The sequence below is a fragment of the Heptranchias perlo genome, chromosome 4, assembly GCF_035084215.1.
Source record: "Heptranchias perlo isolate sHepPer1 chromosome 4, sHepPer1.hap1, whole genome shotgun sequence".
NCBI lineage: Eukaryota > Metazoa > Chordata > Chondrichthyes > Hexanchiformes > Hexanchidae > Heptranchias > Heptranchias perlo.
This window is the reverse complement of record NC_090328.1, coordinates 45,047,901-45,073,912: the sequence shown is the minus strand read 5'-3', so window position 1 is coordinate 45,073,912 and position 26,012 is coordinate 45,047,901. Positions and strand designations below refer to the sequence as shown.

General features: G+C 44.7%; 1 protein-coding gene across 5 annotated transcripts in view; it reads left to right on the top strand.

Annotated features, from left to right (window-relative positions):
* Positions 1-26,012, top strand: part of kiaa0825 (KIAA0825 ortholog) — a 415,583-nt gene that overhangs the window by 125,653 nt on the left and 263,918 nt on the right. For all 5 annotated transcript variants that reach the window (XM_067982847.1, XM_067982846.1, XM_067982842.1 and 2 more), the window contains 4 exons: positions 4,412-4,602; positions 8,991-9,173; positions 11,865-11,984; positions 21,872-22,011. In XM_067982847.1, the coding sequence (XP_067838948.1) occupies positions 4,412-4,602; positions 8,991-9,173; positions 11,865-11,984; positions 21,872-22,011 (634 nt within the window). The remainder of the gene's footprint in view (positions 1-4,411; positions 4,603-8,990; positions 9,174-11,864; positions 11,985-21,871; positions 22,012-26,012) is intronic.

Sequence of the window (26,012 nt, the reverse complement as noted above, 5' to 3'; positions counted from 1 at the left end):
GGGAGGAGCTAAATACGATTAAAATCACTAAGGAGATGGTACTCAGTAAAATAATGGGACTCAAAGCGGATAAATCCCCTGGACCTGATGGCTTACATCCTAGGGTCTTGAGGGAAGTGGCAGTAGGGATTGTGAATGCTTTGGTAATAATTTTCCAAAATTCCCTGGACTCAGGAAAGGTCCCGGCAGATTGGAAAACTGCTAATGTAACACTGTTATTTAAAAAGGGTAGTAGGCAGAAGGCTGGAAATTATAGACCAGTTAGCCTAACATCTGTGGTGGGTAAAATTTTGGAGTCTATTATTAAGGCGACAGTAACGGAACATTTAGATAAGCATAATTTAATAGGACAAAGTCAGCATGGCTTTATGAAGGGGAAGTCATGTCTGACAAATTTGCTTGAGTTCTTTGAGGACATAACGTACAGGGTGGATAAAGGGGAACCAGTGGACGTAGTATATTTAGACTTCCAGAAGGCATTCGACAAGGTGCCACATAAAAGATTATTGCTCAAGATAAAAAATCACAGGATTGGGGGTAATATTCTGGCATGGGTGGAGGATTGGTTATCTAACAGGAAGCAGAGAGTTGGAATAAATGGTTCATTCTCGGACTGGCACCAAGTAACCAGTGGTGTTCCGCAGGGGTCGGTGCTGGGTCCCCAACTCATTACAATCTATATTAACGATTTGGAGGAGGGGACCGAGTGCAACATATCAAAATTTGCAGATGATACAAAGATGGGAGGGAAAGTAGAGAGTGAGGAGGACATAAAAAACCTACAAGGGGATATTGACAGGCTGGGTGAGTGGGCGGAGATTTGGCAGATGCAATACAATATTGGAAAATGTGAGGTTATGCACTTTGGCAGGAAAAATCAGAGAGCAAGTTATTATCTTAATGGCGAGAAACTGGAAAGTACTGCAGTACAAAGGGATCTGGGGGTCCTAGTGCAAGAAAATCAAAAAGTTAGTATGCAGGTGCAGCAGGTGATCAAGAAGGCCAACGGAATGTTGGCTTTTATTGCTAGGGGGATAGAATATAAAAACAGGGAGGTATTGCTGCAGTTATATAAGGTATTGGTGAGACCGCACCTACAATACTGCATACAGTTTTGGTGTCCACACTTATGAAAAGACATACTTGCTCTCGAGGCAGTACAAAGAAGGTTCACTCGGTTAATCCCGGGGATGAGGGGGTGGACATATGAGGAGAGGTTGAGTAGATTGGGACTCTACTCATTGGAGTTCAGAAGAATGAGAGGTGATCTTATTGAAACATATAAGATTGTGAAGGGGCTTGATCGGGTGGATGCGGTAAGGATGTTCCCAAAGATGGGTGAAACTAGAACTAGGGGGCATAATCTTAGAATAAGGGGCTGCTCTTTCAAAACTGAGATGAGGAGAAACTTCTTCACTCAGAGGGTAATAGGTCTGTGGAATTTGCTGCCCCAGGAAGCTGTGGAAGCTACATCATTAGATAAATTTAAAACAGAAATAGACAGTTTCCTAGAAGTAAAGGGAATTAGGGGTTATGGGGAGCGGGCAGGAAATTGGACATGAAGCTGAGTTCGGATCGGTCAAGGCCCTGTGGGTGGCGGAGAGGGCCCAGGGGCTGAGTGGCCGGGTCCTGCTCCTACTTCTTGTGTTCTTTAGATTTGTGGTTCGGATCAGATCAGCCATGATCTTATTGAATGGCGGAGCAGGCTCGAGGGGCCGATTGGCCTACTCCTGCTCCTATTTCTTATGTTCTTATGTTCACCGGGTTGGCACCTCATTTTTAGGTATGCCTGGTGCTGCTCCTGGCATGCACTTCTACACTCCTCATTGAACCCGGGTTGATCCCCTGGCTTGTTGGTAATGGTAGAGTGAGGAATATGCCAGGCCATGAGGTTACAGATTGTGCTGGAATACAATTCTGCTGCTGCTGATGGCCCATAGCCCCTCATGGATGCCCAGTTTTGAGTTGCTAGATCTGTTCTGAATCTATCCCATTTAGCACGGTGATGTTGCCACACAACACGTTGGATGGTGTCCTCAGTGCGAAGACGGGACTTTGTCTCCACGAGGACTGTGCGGTGTTAGTTCAGGGCATTAGAAACAAATTACTTTGTTAAGTGATTTTAATGATTAAATGTGAAACTTGATCACAAAGTTCTTAACAGTTGAAAGAGTCTAACTGTTAATAAACTTCAGTAAAGTTCAAGTTACTTTAGCTACCTTACATCTTCTTAGTTACGGTACTGAAATTCTGAGTAATATTAAAGGCGCTAAAGTCCAAAATCATTTTGTTTTTTAGACAATTTGTTTCATACCTGCTTTTAGTCTTGTAGAATTAACAGTGTACTTCATCCCATTAGAATAAATTGAATAAGATCCTGACCATGAAAATTGTACATTTTCTGGATTATGTTATGCCTAAATTGTAACTACTGCCTGATCTGTATTGTATCTTATGGTGAATTTTTTGATTGCATTCTCTGGAAAGCAGTTCAGTCAGTATTTGACTATTTTAAGAACATAAGAAATAGGAGCAGGAGTTGGCCATACGACCCGTCGGGCCTGCTCCGCCATTCAAAAGGATCATGACTAATCTTCTGCCTCAACTCCACTTTCCCACCCTTTCCCCATATCCCTTGATTCCCTTAGTGTCCAAATATCCATCGATCTGAGTCTTGAATATACTCAACGTCTGAGCACCCACAGCCCTCTGTTGTAGAGAATGCCAAAGATTCACAACCCTCAGAGTGAAGACATTTTTCCTCATCTCTGTCATAAATGGCCGACCCCTTACGTTGAGACTATGACCTCTAGTTCTAGACTCTCCAGCCAGGGGAAACAGCCTCTCAGCATCTACCCTGTTAAGCCCTCTAAGAATTTTATACATTTCAGTGAGATCACCCCTCCTAAACTTCAGCGAATATAGGCCCATTGTATTCACTCTCTCCTCATAAGAAAACCCTCTCATCCCAGCAATCAATCTAGTGAACCTTCGTTGCACCCCCTCTAAGGCAAATATATCCTTCCTTAGGTAAGGAGACCAAAACTGTACACAGTACTCCAGATGTGGTCTCACCAGAGCCCTATATAATTGCAGCAAGACTTCCTTACTCTTATATTCCAAACCCCTTGCAAAAAAGGCTAACATACCATTTGCCTTCCTAATTGCTTGCTGTACCTGCATGTTAACTTTTTGTGATACATGTACAAGGACACTGAAATCCCTCTGACTGCCAACATTTCCTAGTCTCTCACCTTTTAAAAAAATCCTGCTTTACTATTCTTCCTACCAAAGTGGACAATTTCACATTTTGTTGTGCAAAAATCATGTGTGACTTTTTAATTAGAAGTAAAACATTCAGTGACAAATAAAAAAACTGTTCAACGTAACCAAAGTTTTGAAGTGCAATTTCACACCAGAGATAGCACGTTATTTGATTATTATATAGAGCTTGGTCTGCTCCACAGTTGTACGTGTCTAAATTGGAACATCCTGTTATAAAATGAAACTATTTCAAACTTAGCAAGTGACTTTGGGAAGTTTCACACCAGCTACTCAGTATCATGTGATAATGATAATTGCAGCAAATTGAAGTTGCATGATTAGCTCAAATAGTAACATCACAATCACTTTAGATTCTGATACTGTAGCCGTAAATTCATCATTCTGAAAAATTATGTTTTTTTTTTTATCATGTTTTATTGATTTGTAATAATTTATGTATTTAAAAATTGGCAAATAGTGGGAGGCTGCTAAAGTTAAGCCATAATCTAGGCTGATACTTCAGTGCAGAACTGAGGGAGTGCCGCACTTTTGGAGGTGCCGCCTTTTGGATGCGACATTAAACCGAGGCCCTGTCTGCTCTTTCAAGAAATAAAAGATCCCATGGCACTATTCGATGAAGAGCACGGAAATTTGCCGTGTGCAAATTGGCTGCCGTGTTTCCCTTCATTGCAACAGTGATTGCACTTCAAAAGTATTTCTTTGGCTGTGAATCATTCTGGGATGACCTGAGGTTATGAAAGGCCCTGTATAATGCAAGTTAGTTCTTTATTTCTTTCACTTACATAGTTGAAAGCAATTATGAACAACCTAGTTTCATTGATTGCCATTAAATCAGCCAGAAATGTAGTAATTGAAAATGTAATTGTAAATCTGGTGTGTATTTGTGTTTTGGATCTGTCTAACAATTTTCTGTTTTTAAGTATAGAAAACATGTTTCTTGTGATCACTAATGTGTATTAAATCTTATCTGTATGTTGTTTCTTTCTCTCAGTCCTGTGGTCCACATACTGTACACTGTTTCAGTTATTTCTTTTTCACATTGAATCAATTACAGATTTATTGGAACTAGAATAACATTTTGTAAACTGTTAGGTTACTCTTCATTGTTCACTGATTCATTTGACAGGGAGAGAGATGCTCCTTTTCCATTCAAATGTGGCATTACCACTGTGGTGCTCTCCGCTATGATCTCTGGAGTGTGCTACCCTCTAGGTTAGCCCAGGAGCTCCTAGCTGAAGTGTTGAGTGAATCCTTAACCATTCTGGCATGCAGATACTCTCAATCTTGTCCTGCGTATAACAGAACATCACAGATAAGGTAAGCTATAATTAAGTATTACGAAAAATGAGTTTGCATGAAGTAAATTTGAAGTACATTATCCATTTTTATACAAATCATCAGAATGTGCAGGGTTGGAAAAGACTATTGCAGTTCATCTGGCCTATCCCAAAATTCAAAAAAATACTAGCTTATATTCTGTCTTTTATACCCTCAATTGCTTTGTTCACCAAAAATCTTTCCAGCACTACTGAATTTGCCAGCACTATCTGCCTCTCTCCTTGGTATGTACCACACATTCACCAACCTCTGTGTGTTGGTGACAGTTAAACATCAACTGTCTGTTTACCTTCCGTTTTCAGAGTTTGAGTCTAAGTCCCTGGTTATAGTTTGTGGTTATGGCGAACAATTTATTAGGGTACATTTTATCCAATCCTTTAGAATCTTGAAATCTTTGAAAATTTTTCTCCAATGTTTAGAAGATGTTCTCTCCTCATAGCTCAGATGCCCAACCCTATTATAAGTTTAGTTACCCACCTCTGTACCCCTCCAAAGCCAGGATGCCACCAGAGCAGTGACCAGAACTTTACATGATAATACTGATGGAACCAAATCAGTGTTCTAGACAATTTCATTATCACCTGCTGGGACTTATGTTCTATCCTTAAGGCTGTACACCTTCTTTGTCTTCTTCACTGCTGTTACTGATGTTATCAATGAGCTAACCACCAGTACCCCATGATCCTTCTCCTGTATTGTATCCTGTGGTCTACGACAATCCATCTCCCATTTTTCATCCCACTTCCTCAGTCTTATCACCAAATTAAACAACAGCTGCCCAACCCCCATTTTATCCAGATACCTCTACATTTGATCTGCTTGTTCCTGCTATTTCCAGCCTCAACCCACTCCCCCATTTCATATTATCAACAAGTTTAGCTTTGTTTCTTTCATTACTTCCTCTTTTAGGGTTGTCCTCTAATGTTTTACCAACTACAAATCTCAGGTCCACTAACTTGTAGTTCCTGGGTTTATAAAGGGAGCTGATGGGGCAAATGCAGGCACCTTTCTGAGGGGCCCCGATCTGATCCTATCCTGGAACTGCAATACTGCACCAGACTTTCTGGTGTGTGGCAGGTACTCGAGATGTGCCCTTAGTGGCTTAGGTCCTTGTGACAATATGCAGATTGGTTGACCTTCCTCTGACCTACCATAATCCAGCGGCGGAGGTCACCAGCAGGCATAGATTTTTAGCCAGGGTAGTTTCGGTGCTATGAGTGAAATGGAAACCAGACAGGGACAATTGAACAGGGAGAGAAGGATGAGGAATTGGGTAGCAGTGATTTGTTTGAGGACCTTGGAAAGGAAGAGATATTGGACGTGGGCAATAATTCATGAGGCCTCAAAATTAAAATTCTCAGCCCTGTGTTTAAATTTCTTCATGACCTCGCCCCTCCCTAACCCTTCCTCCAGCATTACAACCCCACCCCCTCCCCACACCCCCACTTGAACTCTCCATTCCTCTGACTCTGACATGTTGTGCTTCCCCCATTTCATCCCACGATTGGCAGCCGTGCTTTCAGCTGCCTAGCCCTCTACAATCTGGAATTCCATCCCTAAACTCCTCTGCCTCTCCACTTCCCTCATCTCCTTGAAGATACTCCTCAAAACCTACCACTTCAATCTTTCAAACTTTCGGTCAGTGGCAGGATATCCGCTGGGAGAGGGAAATAGGATCACTTGAATGGAGAATCAGTAGTGGCACTATGTAGGTGCAACACAGGATGTCCAAGTTGGTACAGGGGGAAATAGTGGGCTGTCCAAATGAGACTGATTTCATAAACCAAATAATCTGGGCTGTATCCCCTTTCATCCCCCTGAAATTAGCTAATTTCCTCTATCTTTATCTTTGACTTTACCTGTTTTCATTGTGGGCATAATTAGGTTATGATCATTATTTCCTAAGTCTTCTCCTATCTTCAGGTCACTTACTTGTTACCCAGAATCAGATCTAACACCCCATCTATCCTTCTTGGAATACACTGATTAACGAAACAGTCCTGCATGCATTCTAGAAACCCCTCTCTTTTGACCACCAACATTTATCCCAATCCACTTTCGGATAGTCGAGTTCCCATTATTGCAATTCTGTTGTTACTATAAACCTTTCTAAATTGAACACAAATCTCATTCTCGTTTTTAAAAATTCATTCTGGTGATGTGGGCGTCACTGGCAAGGCCGGCATTTACTGCTAATCCCTAGTTGCCCTTGAAAGATGGTAGTGGACCTTCTTTTAGCACTGCAGTCTGTTTACTGAAGGTGCTCCCACAAAGCTGTTAAGTAGGGAGTTCTAGGATTTTGACTCAGTAATGATGAAGGAACAGTGATATATGTCCAAGTCAGGAAGTGTGCGATTGGAGGGAAATTTGGAGGTGATATTGTTCCCGTGCACCTGCTGCCCTTGTTTTTCTAAGTGGTGGAGGTGACTGGTTTGCAAATTGCTGGCAAAGAAGCCTTGGCGAGTTGCGGCAATGCATCCTGTAGATGGTACACATTGCAGCCATGATCTGCTGGTAGTAGAGCGAGTGGATGTTTAGGCTAGTGGTTGAGGTAATGATCAAGCGGACAGCTTTGTCCTGGACGGTGTCCTGCTTCTTGAGTGTTGTTGCAGCTGCACGCATCCAGGTGAGTAGCGAGTATTCCATCACACTCCTGACATGCCTTGTCGATGATGGAGAGGCTTCGGGGAGTCAGGAGCTGAGCCACCCGCAGCAGAATACCCTGTCTCTCACCTGTTCTAGCAGCCACAGCTTTTATGTTGCTGCCCCTGTTGAGTTTCTGGTCAGTGGTCATCCCCGAGGATGGCTCGCTGTTCTTGGAGATGGTTATTGCCTGGCACTTGTGTGCGCGAGTGTTACTTGCCAGTTATTAGCCCAAGCTTGGATGTTGTCCAGGTCTTGCTGCATGCAGACATGGACTGCTTCATTATCTGAGGAATTGCGTATGAAACTGAACACTGTGCAATCATCAGCGAATATCCCCACTTCTAACCTCATGATGGAGGGAAGGTCATTGATGGAGTAGCTGAAGATAGTTGGGCTTAGGACGCTTCCATTAGGAACTCCTGTATCGATGACCTGGGGCTGAGATGATTGGCCTCTAACAACCACAACCATCTTTCTTTGTGCCAGGCATGACTCCAGCCGCTGGAGAATTTTCCCCCTAATCTCCATTGACTTCAGTTTTACTCGGACTCCTTAGTGCCACACTCGATCGAATGCTGCCTTCATGTCAAGGACAGTCACTCTAATTTCACCTCTGGAATTCCAGTCATGGGCCCATGTTTGGATCAAGGCTGTAATAAGGTCTGGAGCTGAGTGGTCCTGATGGGACCCATACCGAGCGTTAGTGAGCAGGTTATTGATGTGTTTCTGTTTGGTGGATTATCATGTACTTCCAATCTGCTAAGAGATCCTTTATTATTTCTTAACTCATCTGTCTGAGCACCACCATTAATAAAAACTTGTCTTTCCTTGGCTGAATTTGTGTCCTTAATTAATAATGCTTTTGTGCATCTCTGTCTGTACTCAACCTGTCAACTATCATCCCTCATCTGTCCTATAACATCTGCCTCTGTATCCTTTCTAGTTCAACTTTCATTTTCTTTTATTTTTGGTCTGCTTTGTTTGCCTTTCTTTTTACTATTTTAAACCCTCTCCTACTGCCATGTTTACATTTTCTGCAAGGACATTGCACAGACTGATACAGTGGAAGCAAAGCTTTCTTCCTCTCTTCTAAATAGCTTATTCTTGCTCCAGAATTCCTCCCAATGCCCCAGGAATCTCAAAGCCTCCTGTCTACATTACTATGACACATCTGATCTGTTTCTCTTGGTTTTTCAGAATGAAAGATGTAACTACTGGCTTGCCCCAGGGATCTGTTTTGGGACTTCTCTATCTATGGAAATGATTTAAACATAATATTAAATAATATTAAAATTTGTTGACGATACTAAATTAGAGGGCATGACAAACTGCAAGGAAGAATGCAGGAGGAGATAAACAGGTTTGGGGAGTCGACAGATATGTGCCAATGCAGTTCAGTGTATCTAAATGTGAAGTAGTACATTTTGGGAAAAAGAATACAGAAGGGGGAAAAACTTCTACTGTTTTTTATTTGGTGCTACCAAGGATTGAAACACTGAAATTCAGCTGAAAAGAAGTCATTCCCTTTTGACTGCATCAGAAGAATAATTGATGTACATATGTGTGTATCAAATGTTAATAGTTGATAATTTTTTTTTAAAGAAAGCAACATTTTAACGGGTTCTTGAGAAGGTACTATCCTCTGGATGTGATAATGTGTCAAGTAGATGTTGGAGCATTTTAACATGCTATCAATTTAATGTGTGTACATTCATCAACAGAATTGACATTACCGCCATACTTCTGTGCACTGAGAATCTTTTATGGTCAGTTTGCCGTTCAGCTCAAGAATTGCTTCAGCCTTCGGAGGATATGTCTCGCTGGATCTTCACCATTCATAACCATTGCAATGCTCTTCTTGCTGCTCTTGCTGTTTTAACATCACCTCTAGACAAAATATATGAGTAAGTGAATTAAAATACATTTATTAGTATTTGCAAAAAAAAATTGTTAATTGCAAAACTGACAATTTCACTTAAAATAAATTATGAATAACTAGATGACCTCTTGTGGAATTGTTCATGTGTACTCAGAGTTCTGGAGTGCAATTGTGATGTTCAGTGTGGTCCTATTCTGAGCTAAAGAGCAGAGCACAATGGGGCGGGGGAGGGGACAGCAAATGGAGCACAGATGGAATGGAATGAAACCCAGAATTTTAAAATTTGAATCACTGGATTTCAAGAAAACGAGGGCTTACCCTGTTTAGTATCACCAGGCGGCAGCAACCTGTGATGCTGTGACGGCGGTTGGTCTGATTTCCAATTAGAACCTTGAATGTGAGAGGAACAAAATGCTTATCTAAACAGAGAACTGGGATGTTCTTTGAAGCCCCAGAACATTTTCATGATCGAGAAAAACTGGCCTCTCACAGATTGTACCATAATTTCCTATTTGTGTGCCCCATCCTATCTGGCTAGTACTACATTAGACTGAGGAGAAAATGGCAGGTTTAGGCTGTTATCTGGGGTTTTGTCTGGCACACATTAGTGACCTATGCATTTTGGGAGATGTCATTCACCAGTGTAACATGCACAGGGGGATGTTGGTACATTTTTGGTTGAGTCTTTTAATTCAGGGAAAGCTCAGATAAACAGTGGAAACGACAGAATGCTGCAGAACTGAAGCCCTAATTTCGTAGGTAAGAGAAGATCTGTGCAGAGGAAACTTAACGAGGCCATTTCTAACATACAGTGACTGAATGTATGGGTAATTTTAGTGGGTAATATTCGGAATTAATTACTTTTATGTAATTATCAAGTTATAAACATTATTTATACACCACGGGCTCAATTTTAAAATGGAGCTGGGAAGGGGGCGGTTGGGTCAAATTGAGGTCGGGAAGCCCATTGGTACGGGTTTCCTGGATTTTGATGTAAGGACGTCTTTTTGTCGGTTTCCCGTCTGACTGACCGGCTGGTCTCAGTCGGACGGGAGACCAATCAGGGAGAGGACGTCTTCAGATAAGTCTGCAGGTGAGTCTTTGTTTGTATGGATGGGGGGGGAGGGCGGGGGGGCATGGATGGGCATGGGTAGGCATAGGTGGGTATGGGTGGGTATAGGTTGGCACAGGGGCTACGAGTCATGGGGGATGGGATCGGAGGTCAGTCATGGGGGGTTGTCGTGATCGGGGGTCATCGTGGGGGCCCTTGATCGTTGAGGGGGTGGGTCGGGGGTCCGAGGATCGGAGTGGGGGGTAGGATCGGGGTCGGGGGTGGGAGGCTTGGAGAGTGGGGGGGAGGATCGGGGTCGGGGGATCGCGATCGGGGTTGGGGGTCAGAGGGGGAGGATCGGGGTTGGGGTGTCCGCGATCGGGGGTCGGAGGTCCGCGATCGTTGTGGGGTCAGTGCAGGTAGGCTTGTTGGGCCTAGGGGAAGCACTCCAGCTCCTCCGGGTCCACAGACTGTGCCTTTCTAGGCACCTACCTGTTAGTCTCAGGCCTTCTCGCCTCCTTTCACGAGGCGTAAAACAGAAGGCCTAGGAATCCCGGCCCCCCGGGGTTGAAATCGGGAATTGGAGAAAAATGGAGGCCTGAAGCCTCCTTGAAAGATTTTAAGGCCTGACCCGCCTCCTGGGAGCGGGTTGGTCACCCGCCCTTCGTCTCACTCCAGTGAAAACCAGAAATGGGCAGGTTGGAGGTGGGTTGGGGGCAGGTCAGAAATGGAGGCAATTTTCAATGCCGCCGTGCCCCCAACCCACCTGTTTTTTACTTTGAAAATTGAACCCTATATATTCAGCTGCGTCAAAACTAAAGGTGGTGACTGAAAGCAGTTTTGAAAAGTAAATTGCATTGTATTGCTGGTTGATTACATGATAGCAGCTGCTACCAGATTGGTAGAATGGGTATAACTCTAGCATATCTGATTTATGCCCCAAAATCTGACCTTGATGTTGGCACTACTTCTCCCCCCTCCAAAAAAAATTGCGGAATTTCAAGTCCAAGTTTCTAATCTGCCAAATTCAGTTTTCCTTCCTTACCATCCAGGACAAAGCAGCCCGCTTGATTGGCACCCCATCCACCAACCTAAACATTCACTCCCTTCACCACTGGCACACAGTGGCTGCAGTGTGTACCATCCACAGGATGCACTGCAGCAACTCACCAAGACTTCTTCGACAGCACCTCCCAAACCCGCGACCTCTACCACCTAGAAGGACAAGGGCAGCAGGCACATGGGAACAACACCACCTGCGCGTTCCCCTCCAAGTCACACACCATCCCGACTTGGAAATATATCGTCGTTCCTTCATCGTCGCTGGGTCAAAATCCTGGAACTCCCTATCTAACAGCACTGTGGGAGAACCTTCACCACACGGACTGAAGCGGTTCAAGAAGGCAGCTCACCACCACCTTCTCAAGGGCAATTAGGGATGGGCAATAAATGCTGGCCTCGCCAGCGATGCCCACATCCCATGAACGTATAAAAAAAAACACGATAACCCAGCCAAGACTAGCAAATTTGACTACTAAGGGATACCAAAGTGCAAATGTTAGTCAAGTGTTAGCCCTTATAATGAAGTCTGTTGTTCTGTTGTTTTAACCTACCAGGAGTTGGTGTTTTTGCCCACCAATCTGTTCTCAATTTTGATTTTGTCAGGGTATTTCGAAATGGTTTCTGTGAATACATCTCTACGCTACCATTGGAACCAGTGAACAGTGGCTTGCTGGAATGGTTACATTGGATTCAACCATCTCGTTTTTCTAATGAATCACAAAGGTAAATATGAAGTTTCCACATACTTTTGTGGGAGGATACTGAGAGTTTATGAACCCAGAGTTCTAGGTTCTCAGTTACTATTTTAACATGTACCTCAAACTTTATAGTTGCCGTCCATGTTTTATTTCCCAGTTATACAGTAAAATATAGCTGAATAAAAAGATCCAATGCATTCTGATTTTGTTGCAACAGGCACATACCAAAATCACTATCACTTACCAAAACTAGCACCTTGGGCTATCCGTAAGCCACTATGAAAGGATGACTCCCCATCATTATCTATTATATACACTGAACTTTACATAAGGGCAATAATACAATGTCCGATGCCCACAGTACTCATGCACAATGTGCATCAGTCCCAACTGAGGCCTGTTCAGTGCCTATTGTGCATTGTAACAACAACAACTTGCATTTATATAGCACTTTTAAGATAGGCAAATGTCCCAAGTCACTTCACAGGAGCATAATCAGACAAAAATTGATACCAAGCCAATGAAAGAGATATTAGGAGAATTCACTAAAAGCTTGATCAAAGAGGTAGGTTTCAAGAGGGGTCTTAAAGGAGGAGAGAGAAGTGGAGAGGCGGAGAGGTTTAGGGAGGGTATTCAAGAGCTTAGGACCTAGATGGATGAAGGCACAGCCATCAATGGTTTCAAAATGGTGTCCAAGAAGCCTGCGCGCACTTCCAACGGGAACTGCGCAGGACGCCATCTTGGTAAAGGGGTTTGCGCGCACGTGCCCAATGACCACCGGCAGCATGCAGAGCAGTGAGATCATGATGCAAATCTGTGTGCAATGCTGATTTGAAGCCACCACCGCCATTTTGCAACTCCACACTACAGCCAACGCCCTGTCTTAACTTTGCACAGCCAAACACAATGTTAAACAGCGTGAATGACCAGTGCTATTTAGAGGGATCATGAAGTACAGGTTAGTTGCTGGATTATTTCTTCTGGCTGCTGGTGCATTTTTGGAGGTTTCCTATACTTGCCTAAAGTTCTTAGTACTCTTCAGAGAGTGGTCTGGCTGGTCTTGTAGTACTTTTTAAAAAATATTGTGCTGAAAGAAGTTGCTTCCAGATGTGGGTGGCCTGGTACGGTTTCCCCTGGGAATTGAACATGACTGGGAGAATGAAGAGAGGCCACGCAGAGCTGGACAAGCTGCTAGAAAAGGAAAGAGGAGGAGGAGGAGGAGGAACAGGGCACTCAGCAGGAGGCCATATCCGTCGCAGGTCCTCAGGGAGCAATTCTCTTAACTGAACTTTAGCGACGACCAGTGCATCAGACTTCTTCGGTTCACTAAAGAGGTTGTGAATGAAATCTGTCAACTGCTGTAGCCACAACTGCAGCCTCAAAGCAGGGCAAGGACAGCATTGCCTGTGGCTGTCAAGGTGACCGTGGATCTTAATTTTGATGCCTCTGGCTCCTTTCAGCTGCTGAAGATATAAGCAACATCTCACAGTTTGCAGTGTGCTGCTGTATAAAGGAGGTCACTGAGGCTCTCTACACAATGAGAAACACGTTCATCTCGTTCCCTCATGCCAGAGACAAGCAGGAGGAGCAAGCACAAGATTGCAGGCTTCCCCATGGTGCAGGGTGCCATTGACTGCACGCACAATGACTTGAGTGCTTCTCACCTGAATTCGGCTATATTCATGATTGGAAAGGGATTCCACTCCCTCAATGTGCAGCTGGTATGTGACCACAGGCAGTGCATCATGCAGATGAATGCCCGCTATCCTGGCAGCAATCATGATTCTTTCATTCTGTTCCACCTGTATTTGAACCAGCACAGCAAGTCAAAGGCTGGCTACTGGGCGACAAAGGTTATCCCCTTGTGACATGGCTCATGACTCCGGTCAGGAACCCATGCACACGTGCACAGCAGGCCTACAATGAGAGCCATGCTGCCACAAGGAACATAGAGCGCACCATTGGCATCCTCAAGCAACGCTTCCGCTGCCTGGACCGCTCTGGAGGAGCCCTGCGGTACTCAGCTGAGCGGGTATCGAGATTTATGGTAGGATGCTGCATGCTTCACAACCTGGCCATTATAAGAGAACAGCCCTTGCCACCACCCATCAGAACATAAGAACATACGAAAAAGGAGCAGGCGTAAGCCATACGGCTCCTCAAGCCTGCTCCGCCATTCAATAAGATCATGGCTGATCTTCGACCTCAATTCCACATTCCCGCCTGATCCCCATATTCCTTGATTTCCTTAGAGTCCAAAAATCTATTGCTCTCAGTCGAATGTGCACAATGACTGAGCATCCACAGCCCTCTAGGGTAGAGAATTCAAAGATTAAGCAAGAAGCTGAGGAGCAGGAGGAGGGTAAGGAGGAAGTGGAGGAGGAGGAGTAAGAAGTGCAAGAGAAAGTGGAGGAAGAGGAAGGGAAAATACAACTTAGACAGTTGTTTATTGCCAGGACGCTATGTGATCAGATTATTCATGAGCGATACCAGTAACCTCAACTACACTTCCCCATTCACCAACAGAGCCATACGCCTCACCTTCCCTCTATCACTGACCATCACATCATCCTATTTCTGACAACACATACTGATTCCTCCCTCAGTTCACCGCAGAAATAAAAACCACCACCAAATGCAAATTCAAATTCAAATTTATCTATTCACTCAATAATAATGCAAACAACATTATCACCCTGTGCATTCCCTTAGTGCCTGTGTTCCTAGTGCCTTTACCTTTCCTAGTGCTCCTACGAGTTGCTTCCCCAATGGCTGCAGCATGGGAGGAGGAAGGCTGCTGACCTTCAATTGAGGAGACTGCAGATGGCCTTGGAGGACCTCGAGCAGCTCTGGGCCTAGAGGGCCCGGATTCAGACCTCAGCATCTTGGCCTGGGCTGCAGCAGTCTAGGCTGGCAGGCTGACAGGCAACAGCAAGGGCGGAGTGGCAGGGGTGGGAGCAGGAATGCTGTCACCCAGAGAGAGGACAGCAGGTTCATCTTCCATGGTGCCACTGCCACTCTCCCAGGGCAGATGCCTCAGCAATCCTGGTGATCTGTTAGAGAACAGATTGCTGGACTGCAGTGACACCCTGGAAGCCCTTTCAGTAGTGGCATCCAGAGCCACGATGGCAGCAGTCTGAGATTCCAATGCAGCAGTCAGACCTTTGATGTGCTGCAATGGAAACTGTGACATAGGTCATTAGACACTACATCATGGTGGGTTCCACAGGTGTGCTGATGGAGGTGACCATCCGTTCTATGTTGGAAAGGATGGGCTCCAAGCTCTGCGCAAAGTCCTGTGCTAGAACTGGACTCCTCCATGCTCCTTGACATTGTGTGTAGGCATTCCAGTCCACCAAGCATTTGGTTTTGTATGCCCTTCTTCTGTAGCCTGGGCCATCGAAGTCCTCATCTGGCTCCTCTGCAGCAGAACTAGTGTGCGACCTCGCCCTCCGGCAAGCTGGCACCTGCGGTAACCTTTCCCCCCGCCCTGACTCCTGCACACTTGCCCAGTGACTCACTACATGCAGATCCCTCCTCTATCCTAGCCTCTAAAGTATGTGCAGTATCAGTCTCTGAGCTGGTGGCTGTAAGTGTAAGATCGAGTGACGGTATCTCTTCATTGTCACTGTCTTCTTCCTCTTCCTCCTCTGACTGGGAAGGTTCCAGTTCTTGGGTATCTGAAATGAAAAAGGGACAAGGGTTGGATTGTGGTGAGGGGAGAGGAGAAAATAAGAAGTGCATGCTAACATCATCTGCAGGTTGTGAGTCAGAAGAGATTGTGGGATGAGGGAGAAGTGGAAAGACAGAAGGAGATTAGGTATGCAGAGACCCTCACCATCGACCCCACCAGTAGCCACGGTCTCAGCGATGCTCCTTCCCATGATGGCCAGCACTGTCTCCTCCATGAGGGTTGAAATGTGTAGGTGTGCTTGTCCTCCTCCAGGTTTTTGCTGCTGCCTCCAGTTATGGGCCGCCTTCTCCTGCAAGAAAGAAGGAATTGTGTCAGTGAGTGTCTGGCAACATGTTTGGATGATGTGGCTAGCTGGTTGAATAGCTGTCAGTGTGTGTGAGCTGTGAGTTGTGGATGTGAGGCTTGCAACAGTGTGTGAGGGTGAGGTAAACCATATGAATTGAAGGGTTGAGTACTGATTGATAGAGATTGTTGGTAGGTGGGTGATGGGGGTGTAGTGAATTGATCAGTGGATGAGGCTAGTGGTGTAGTTGGTAGGATATGCCATTTAAAGATTGAACTCACTCACCTTGACAACTCATGTCAGATTATTAAACTTCTTCCTGCACTGTATCCATTTTCTTGGTGCTATGCTCCTGACATTGACCTTTGCAGCTACTTCCTCCCACTGCCTCCTGAGCACATGGTTCGAGGGCCTCCTGCCCCTCTGTGGATACAGGTTGTCTCTCCTTCTCTCCACCTCTTGCACCAAGGCCTCCAATGCGTTATCAGAAAACCTTGGTGCACGCTTTCTCGCAGGTTGAGCCTTCTTGACAAAATTCTTGAAAATCAATTCACTGCCTGACACCACTTCCAGCAGCCACAATGCATCTCTCCCTTAAGAGGTGCAGTCTATCTTTAAGGAGCGCTAGCCACTCGCAATATCGCACCCCCCCCTGCCATGTGTGCAGCCAATGAACAGGTGCGGGTTAATCGCGGACCGCGATCCCTGTGCATGCTTTTGGGAGTTATCCAATTTAATTCCCTCAATGTTTCTGTTCTTTTTTAGCCCATTTTTTAGTGCTGCTCCTGATGTTTGCGGTTTTTTTTCTTGTCCTTAGCCTAACGCATCTATTCTTTTTCAGTTCTACTCCCTGTTTTGTGCTTTTTAAAAAATTCACTCCTGGTATTTAGATTCGCTGCAGTGTTTCAAATTTCTGAGTTCCACTCCTGGTTTTGGTTTATAAAATACAGCTCTGCTGTTCTTTTTAGTTCTGCTCCCAGTGTCTGTCCTTTATTTGCAGTCCACATAACTTAAAACTTCCCAAACCCCAAGAGTACCCATCTCAATTTTTGACTTTCTTTTTTCCCACCCAAGCCTCATCCCAGCAACATTTTCAGTGCTCACCACTCACTACCACTAAATGCTCTAAGAACTCCCGGCTTCCTACCTCCTTTCTTTCTCAAACCTTTCATTACTTCCTGTCACTCACGACCAGCAACCTCTCAGAGGCAGAAAAACACAAATAGAACAGTTTTAAAAGATTTTTATTGCATGGTTGATATACAAATTATTTTATCCGAATTATATTCAATATTTTATATACATTATGTAAAAATATTCTACATAAATTTTCATATCGATGACATGCTGAATATTCTTCTGTGTGGCATATTTTTCCATAAATTTCACACTTCCTGTAACAATTTCCCTGTCACACTTTGTTGACAACACTCCTATTATAAAACAATGTATCCTCCGACTCACCATAAGCAATGCCACAGGAGTTCTGTTACTTTAAAAAAAATTAAATGGTGAAGAATGAGTTTAAGGCTGCAGTTTACTCAGGGGAATTCATCTGACATTTATGTAGTATTTGAGCTTTGCTTTTGTAGCTTATGATGTTGACTGAATCTATAGTGTAAATTACAATCATATTCACTCCCAACCATCCATAATTCAATCTATACTTGTTTGTGATATCATTACTGCAATTTTACCAGGAAATAATTTTAGCAGACTAAAGGGAAATTCCATGTATACTGTATATGTTATTATATGGGATTTTTAGTGTACATGTTTCTTTGATCTGACTTGGAAGAGTCTATACAGAATATCTTTTCTACACTTCTGAAAAAGTAGGTTCTTCAAGTCTTTTCATCAATGTGACCCACAGATGTCACATTTATGTATCTGAAAAATGACTATGAACGGAGCCCATCTTTTAAATCAAGGAGCGTGTATGAATAGATCTATTTTTATCAAAGAACTGTTGAACATAGTTTTAAACATCCATGCTTTTTTTAACTGAAATTTGAACTGGTATTTTGAAAGGTCAGTGTAAAAGTCAAGTCACATATTGACGCTAAAAATATATACCACAGATTCCCCCAGTGATCCATTTCAAGAGTTGTAGGTGAAATAATAACGAGCATTTTTGGGACATGTGATTTATTTATTGATTGATTTTTAGCAAAAATGATGGGCAAAGGACTGGAAACTGTTGGAATTGTAATCTGTTCAATTTCTCTTTAAATTTTACAGTACCGTAATTATTTAATTATCTTCTTAATATAATTAATTAAATCATTACCTCCATCAGTCTTTTCTCCTTCCTACAATCTGCATCATTTTGAACTGAATCACCTAGCTACTACTTATTGATATACCTTATATTTTCTACAAAATCTTTCAATCTTGGTGTTGTCCTGCATTATGAGTCTTGAAATTCACCTACGTTCTCAATAAAATGTGTAATCCTGGGACTAGATACTTCCATACAATTAACCAATTTGCAGTAGAATGAAGAAAGGACACCACAATTCTTTAGTACATGCGTTGGCATTTCTGTTATTATGTAAAATGTAAGGAAAGTGATAAAAAGGCCTCAAAAATTAACTACTTTGATTCTCAGGTGATTTTATTACTGCATTGTACAACCATAAAATGTTGCCTTTGCCTGTCCTACCTTGTTTGTCTGCATTTTGATTCGTACTGATTAGGTCAAGTGACTAAATGGTGGTGAAATGTGCAAATAAGCAGGTGGCAACTCATCTGAAAGCCAAAATGTTATGCAATTAAGTGTTTATATTGGTTGATGTATTTATATAGGTTCCTGAGCCGAATTAAGAGGGGTATGTTTGCATATGAAATGATGGAAGGAAAATAAAGACTTTACACTCATGCTTTATAAGCAAAATACATGATAAAGCGCTAAGTGGGAAGCACTCTGTATTTCATGTACTACTTTTAACAAATACTAATTTAAATACAGATTTACTTAAATATAAATGTTCAGCATCAAATAGGGTAGGCTTTGTTATTGGAAGATTAAACAGAAGATATATAAATTTAGCAGAAATAATGGGCTCGAATTTAGCAGGCCTGCGGGTTCCCAGCGGGTGGTCCTCCGGGAGCGTCGAAAACGCGAACGGCGAAATTAGTGGGTTGCCCACGCGATCGTAGCAGGCAATCCACTAATAGGATCCAATTACCTGCTCCTCCGGGGTCCACGGCGCTGGCCTGCGCGTCGGGCGGGCTGCGCATGCGCAGTACGATCTGTCAGCTGGAGGCTCTCTAGTTAAAGGGGCAGTCCTCCACTGACAGATGCTGCAACCAATGGGACAAATTGCAGCATGGAGCAGCTCAGGGGGAAGGCTGCTCCCAGTTTAATGATGCCTCACCCCAGGTATCATCAGATGGGGTGAGGAGGAGGGGGAGGACACAGATCTTCCCCCCGGCGGGCGGGAGGAAGCGGCCTGCCTCTGCCACCAAGAAGGCCTGGCTCGAGGTGGCAGAGGGGGTCACCTGCGCCACCAACATATCGCCCACCTGCATACAGTGCAGGAGGCGCTGCAATGACCGCAGTCGGTCAGCCACAGTGAGAACACGAAGTCTTTCCCCTACACTCCGTCTGCCACAACACTGCCCCCACCCCAAATCTCCTTCGGCACCGCCAACACTATTCTGTCACATCACCCTTCATGCCCACTCACACCCCATCCTCATCTTACCTCCACCTACTCACCTCGCCAGTACTCATCCTGCCACTAACACGCGACCCAATCCTCATACAATCTCATGGCTCCATCCCATACTCACCCTCTCGTGCATCTCCCTCACGGCCAGCCTCACTCAACCTGCCACCACCTGTGCTGCAGCCACAGGGCATGCATCACATATGTGCAGTAGGCAGGGTAAGGCAAATGTCTCGTCAGCATGAAGGGGGTGCACAAGGGTGTCTGAGGGTTTGTCATGGGTGTTACCCATATTGAATTTCAGAGCCACAAACAGCACACATTATATTGACACCACCACTGCCATGTCTCCGCGAATCCTGTCCATTGTGTCCAATAATGCCCGCTCCTGGGTATCACTATGAGGACCCACCACTGATGCCACCCATCGTGTTACTGCAGAGTAGGTGCAGGTGTATTTGCAGGGCTCGTCCGCGCAGACAACTGAGAGACATCGGCGGTGTTGCCGGCTGCACCCTGGAAGGATGCGGAGGAGAAGGTGTGGAGGACAGTGGTGACTTTGCCAGCGACAGGTAAGCAGTTGGTGCTGGGGCCAGCCAGGAGCAGCTCGGCATGAAAGAGGCTGCAGATCTCCACGACTACATGTCGAGCGAATCTGCGCCTCCCTGTGCACTGCTGCTCGGAGAGGTCCGGGGAGCTGCGCCTCGGTCTGTGGACCCTGTGGCGAGGGTAGTGCCCTCTGCGACGCGTCTCTCTCTGCGGTAGCCCTCCCTCCTGCTGTGCAGGTGGGCGTGCAACCACACCGTGTTGGGGGGATCCACGTCTCTGCGGCGGACGGCGTGGACTGCGAGGCTGCTGGTGGTGGTCATGCTCTTCGTCCTCCGAGGGTGTCCACACACCACCCAACTGGCAGGTGTTGATCTGAGGGGTTGTGCAGGGTAGGTGTGTGGGTCCTCGGACTGGGGCTGCGGTTTCGTGTCGGTCTGTCCTCTGGCTTGGCCGGGGGGTGGTGGGGGGCAGGGGTTGCCCTATGTGACGCGGTGGCCTCCTGCGTGGGTGAGGGCGCTCCCCCGTGGAGCGCACCTTGGCACCTGCCACAGGCTGCTGGCTGCAACACGCCTGGTTTGAAGGGTCCTGTTTCCCCCAGTGTGGGAAACTGACTGCTTTGAACGTAAAATCCCACACTTCCTCTTTTGACAGCTGCTTCAGCTCATTAACTGACCACAACGAGCAAGTTAAGTGCTCTCAAGTGGAACCCCGCTGGCTTTAATTGCCTGCGGGATTCCCACCAGCAGGGCTTGCGCGCGCAGCCCCGCACGTCAGCGCGGTACCCGGAAGTGGCCGGGATTTCGTCCGAATCCGGTCACGTGATCGGAGATCGGGATTTTCGGGGCCCCCCCGCTGGAAACCCGCAGGTAACCCGACCCTAAAATCGAGCCCAATGACTTTTTTACAACTCAACTTGCTCATTTCAGATTTATTGATGTGGGGCATAAATGACAATATTCACTTGAAAAACATCAAACCAGATTAATGCCACCATTGTAATGCCTCAACTGTAGTCTCTCTCTAATACTTTGTCTCCTACTATTTTTATTTTATTCAATCTCTCAAGCACACATTTTTAGTCTTTTTTTTATATCACATTTGTTCATACTCTCCTTCCTAAACAACATTCCTTCTGCATTCCAGTCAGCATTGTGCCCAACTTAAATTCTCACTGAATCTACTACATAATTTAACTAAACTTCAATCTTTTAAACATTTTTCAGGATCTTCCCAATCACCAATAGCTTTAAAAGGAAATGGTAACAGGCCTACATTTATTCTTTTGACATTGGTTAGTTATTCTTTTCATTTCACTAAGTATACCCATTATCTGTCTTTCTTATAGACTCAGTGATACAAAGGTGAACAGGGTATCTTAGTTGTGAATTATTTGAGGTGTTCCTAAAATTTGACTTTGCCTCTGAAAGCAATAAGACGTGATATAATCAAACGCAAAATACTGCGGATGCTGGAAATCTGAAATAAAAACAGAAAATGCTGGAAATACTCAGCAAGTCAGGAAGCATCTGTGGAGAAAGAAACAGACTTAACGTTTCAGATGGATGACCTTTCATCAGACGTGATATAATATTCTTTTAAAACATATTTGGGAACTATTTGCAAAGAATTATCATTTAATTTCTGTATTACATTTTAGGCTACTCATTTCATTGAACAAGTAAAATATAATCTTTGTTTGATGTGTGTTCCAGCTCTTCATCATATGATCAAGTAGCAGTCGAGCAGCACCTTAAGTTGTTATTGTCACAGCCCAACTGCAACTGGAACTTACTACTGCAAATGCTTATGCTTCAGGACTGTCTGGTACCTCGAATTCTGCTGAATAACATGTGTAAGTATAAGGTTTATAAAATGATCTCAGGGGTTGCTATTAAATGAAAGCTAAAAAAATTTACTTTCTGCAAGGGATATGGTAATACATAATAAAGTCTATGCAGAAGTGTACTCAAGTTGGGACTGGAGAAGGTTGAGAGTTCAAGGGATAAGTCTCTTGGAGAAAATGGGGGAAATTTTAACCCCCAATGATGGGCTGCTTGAGGGTGGGTGGAAAGGTTAAAATTGTAAATCTCTTAAACCAGACGCTGACTTACTTCCACTTCCGTTTTTAACGGAGGTGTGTTTGGCTGCGTGCAAGTAACTTGCTCGCCGGAGGCGGGTCGATCATTAACACGTGCAGGTTGATGATTATCACATGCTAATGAGGTGCATTTGAAGAGATTTCAACAGGGATTTAAATTTAACGCCTCCAGCATGGGTTTCCCGGGGCTCGGGAAACTTGCAAGTGAAATGGAGGTGAGATTGAGGAGCACCTCGTTGAGGTACTTAAAGCCCTGTTTGCCCGATGTGAATAAAAGCTCAGTGCTTAAGCAGCTTTCTCAGTTCCTTCTGGCAAACATTTTGCAGAGAGTTCCTGTGAGCATAGATGTGTTTCAGAAGATTGGAGACTTTCAAGTGGATTACATCAGGATGGGAGGGGCGCCATGGATGTTTTCGATAGGATATCGGAGGAGGAAGACAGTCACCATCCACCGTAGTAACGTCGTGCTGTGGTGGGATCTGCAGGTGCACAACACAGATCTGGAGAACAGAGTTTAAATAGCAGGGAGGAGAACAGAGTGGAGAACAGCAGAGAGGAGAACAGTAGAGAAGGAGAACAGTGGAGGACAGCAGGAAGGAGAACAGCAGAGAGGAGAGCAACAGAGGGGCCAAGGTCGCAGGAGGCCACGTGAGAGGGTCTACAGACAGAGGCTCAGCTTCCTTGACCTATCTGAAGAGCAGTGCTTCCGCAGGCTCAGATTGACACATCAGGTGGTCACAGACATCTGCAGCCTCCTTCAGAAGAGCTGCTCCCTGCTTTACCTAGTGGCCACACATTGCCTGTCACAGTCAAACTTACCACTGCCCTCATTTTCTTTGCCTCTTGCTCCTTCCAGTGCACTACCGAATATATCTCGAGGGTCTCTCGGTCGGCAGCACATAAATGTGAAGGCAGTTAGTGGATGGGTTGTTTGCCTGGGTGTCAACTTAGTCAACTTCCCCTGTGACGACAATAGCCAGAATTACAGGGCAGTCGAATTTGTGTCTCTGGCTGGTTTCCCACAGGTACAGGGTGCCATCGATTGCACACACATGGCAATCCGAGAATCACCACATGAACCTGGAGTTTTTATCAACTACAAGGGATTTCACTCCATCAATGCATAGCTGCTGTGCAACTGCAAGAAAGTGTTCATGCAGGTGTGCGCCAGGTTCCCTGGGAGCTGTCATGATGCTTTTATACTGCTGCAGTCCAACATTCCAGACCTCTTCCTACCAGGAAACAGACTTAAGGGCTGGCTCATAGGAGACAGGGGATACCCCTTTCAAACTTGATTCATGGCACCTGTGAGGAACCCCACCAATGAGGCGCAAGAGCGCTACAACGAGAGCCATATGACCACCAGGTGTGTCATCAAACAGGCCATCGGCATGTTGAAGATGCGCTTCAGGTGCCTGGATAGGTCTGGAGGCGCCCTTCAGTACTCGCCAGCGAGGGTGTCTGGAATCATAGTGGTGTGCTGCATCCAGCACAACATTGCGCAGCAAAGAAGATTAGAGGTGGAGGACAAAGAATTACAAAGAATGTACAGTACAGAAACAGGCCATTCGGCCCAACAGGTCCATGCCGGTGTTTATGCTCCACGTGAGCCTCCTCCCACCCTTCTTCATCTAACCCTATCAACATATCCTTCTATTCCCTTCTCTCTCATGTGATCATCTAGCTTCCCCTTAAATGCATCTATACTAGTCGCCTCAACTACTCCTTGTGGTAGCGAGCTCCACATTCTTACCACTCTCTGGGTGAAGAAATTTCTCCTGAATTCCCTATTGGATTTATTAGTGACTATCTTATATTTATGGCCCCTAGTTCTGGTCTCCCCTGCATGTGGAACCATCTTATCTACGCCTACCTTAGCAAACCCTTTAATAATCTTAAAGACCTCTATCAGGTCACCCCTCAGTCTTCTTTTTTCCAGAGAAAAGAGCCTCAGCCTATTCAGTCTTTCCTGATAGCTATAACCTCTCATTTTTGGTAGCATCCTAGTAAATCTTTTTTGTACCTTCTCCAGTGCCTTTATATCCTTTTTATAGTTTGGAGACCAGAACTGTCACAGTTCACCAAGTGTGGTCTAATCAAGGTTCTGTACAAGTTTAGCATAACTTCTCTGCTTTTCAATTCTAAGCCTCTAGAAATGAACCCCAGTGCTTGGTTTGCTTTTTTTATGGTCTTATTAATCTGCGTCGCTACTTTTAGTGATTTGTGTATCTGTACCCCATAATCCCTCTGCTCCTCTACCCTGTTTAGACTCTTATTTTCCAAGGAGTATGTTATTATTCCTACCAAAATATACCATCGCACACGTACCTAAATTGAAATTCATTTGCCAATTACAGTTGTCTTCAGTATTAACTGTACCCCCCAATTTGGTGTCGTCTGCAAATTTTGAAATTATATTTCCGAATCCTGAGTTCAAATTGTTTACGTGTATGGTGAACAACAGTGGTCCCAGCACCAATCCCTGTGGAACACCATTTCCCACCTTTTGCCAGTTTGAGTGACTATCTTTAATCCCTGCTCTCTGTTTTCTGTTTTATAGCCAGTTTGCTATCCATTCTGCTACTTGTTCTCTGACTCCACATGCTCTGACCTTAGTCATGAGTCTACTATGCGGTACCTTATCGAAGGCCTTTTGAAAATCCAAATATACTACATCTACTTCATTGCCCTTGTCTACACTTTCTGTTTCTTTTTCAAAGAATTCAATAAGGTTGGTCAAAGCATGACCTTCCCTTTTAAAATCTGTGCTGACTATTCTTTATTATATTTTCGGTTTCTAGATGTTTCTCTATTACTTCTTTGAGTATGGATTCCATTATCTTTCCTACCAACGAGGTGAAGCTAAGTGATCAATAGTTCCCTGGACTTGTTCTGTCTCTCTTTTTAAATATAGGAATCACATTAGCTGTCCTCCAGTCCTCTGGCCCTATTTCCTTTTCTAATGATTTTTTATACATATGTAATAATGCCTCTGCTATCTCTTCCCTAACTTCTTTTAGTATGCACGGATGCAATCCATCCGGACCTGGAGTTTTATCCTCTCTATGTTTGATTAGTTTATCAATTATCTCCCCCCTTATTAACCACTCTATTTATCCTTTCTGTCAGGACCTTGGTTCCAGCCTGGTTCGGGTGCAGTCTGTCCATACGGTACAGCTCCTTCTGTTCCAGTACTGGTGCCAGTGTCCCATGAAAAGGAACCTCTTTTTTCCACACCAATCCTTCAGCCATGTGTTTACTTTCCTGATCTGTTTGTTCCTATGCCAATTTGCATGTGGCTCAGGTAATAATCCTGAGATTACTACCCTGGAGGCTCTGCTTTTCAATTTAGTTCCTAACTCCTGATGCTCCCTTAGCAGGACCTCCTCCCTATTCTTTCCTATGTCGTTGGTTCCGATATGGATCACAACAACTGGACCCTCCCCCTCCCTTTCCAGATTCTTTTCCAGCCATTTCGAGATGTCCCTTTCCCTGACACCAGGTAGGCAACACACCCTTCGGGACTCTCAATCCTGACTGCAAAGAATCTTATCAATTGCTCTAATTATCGAATCTCCTATAACTACCACCTTTCTACTCTGCACCTCCCATTGCTGGACAACATAATGTTCCTCCTGCTCCTGCCTGCACCCAGCAGTGAATTAAGGGAAGCATCATTAAATCTGGGTGCTGGCCTGGCTTGATCTGAATCCATGATCACCAGCTGTCTCCTTCCAAAATCTTCCAGCTCCTCC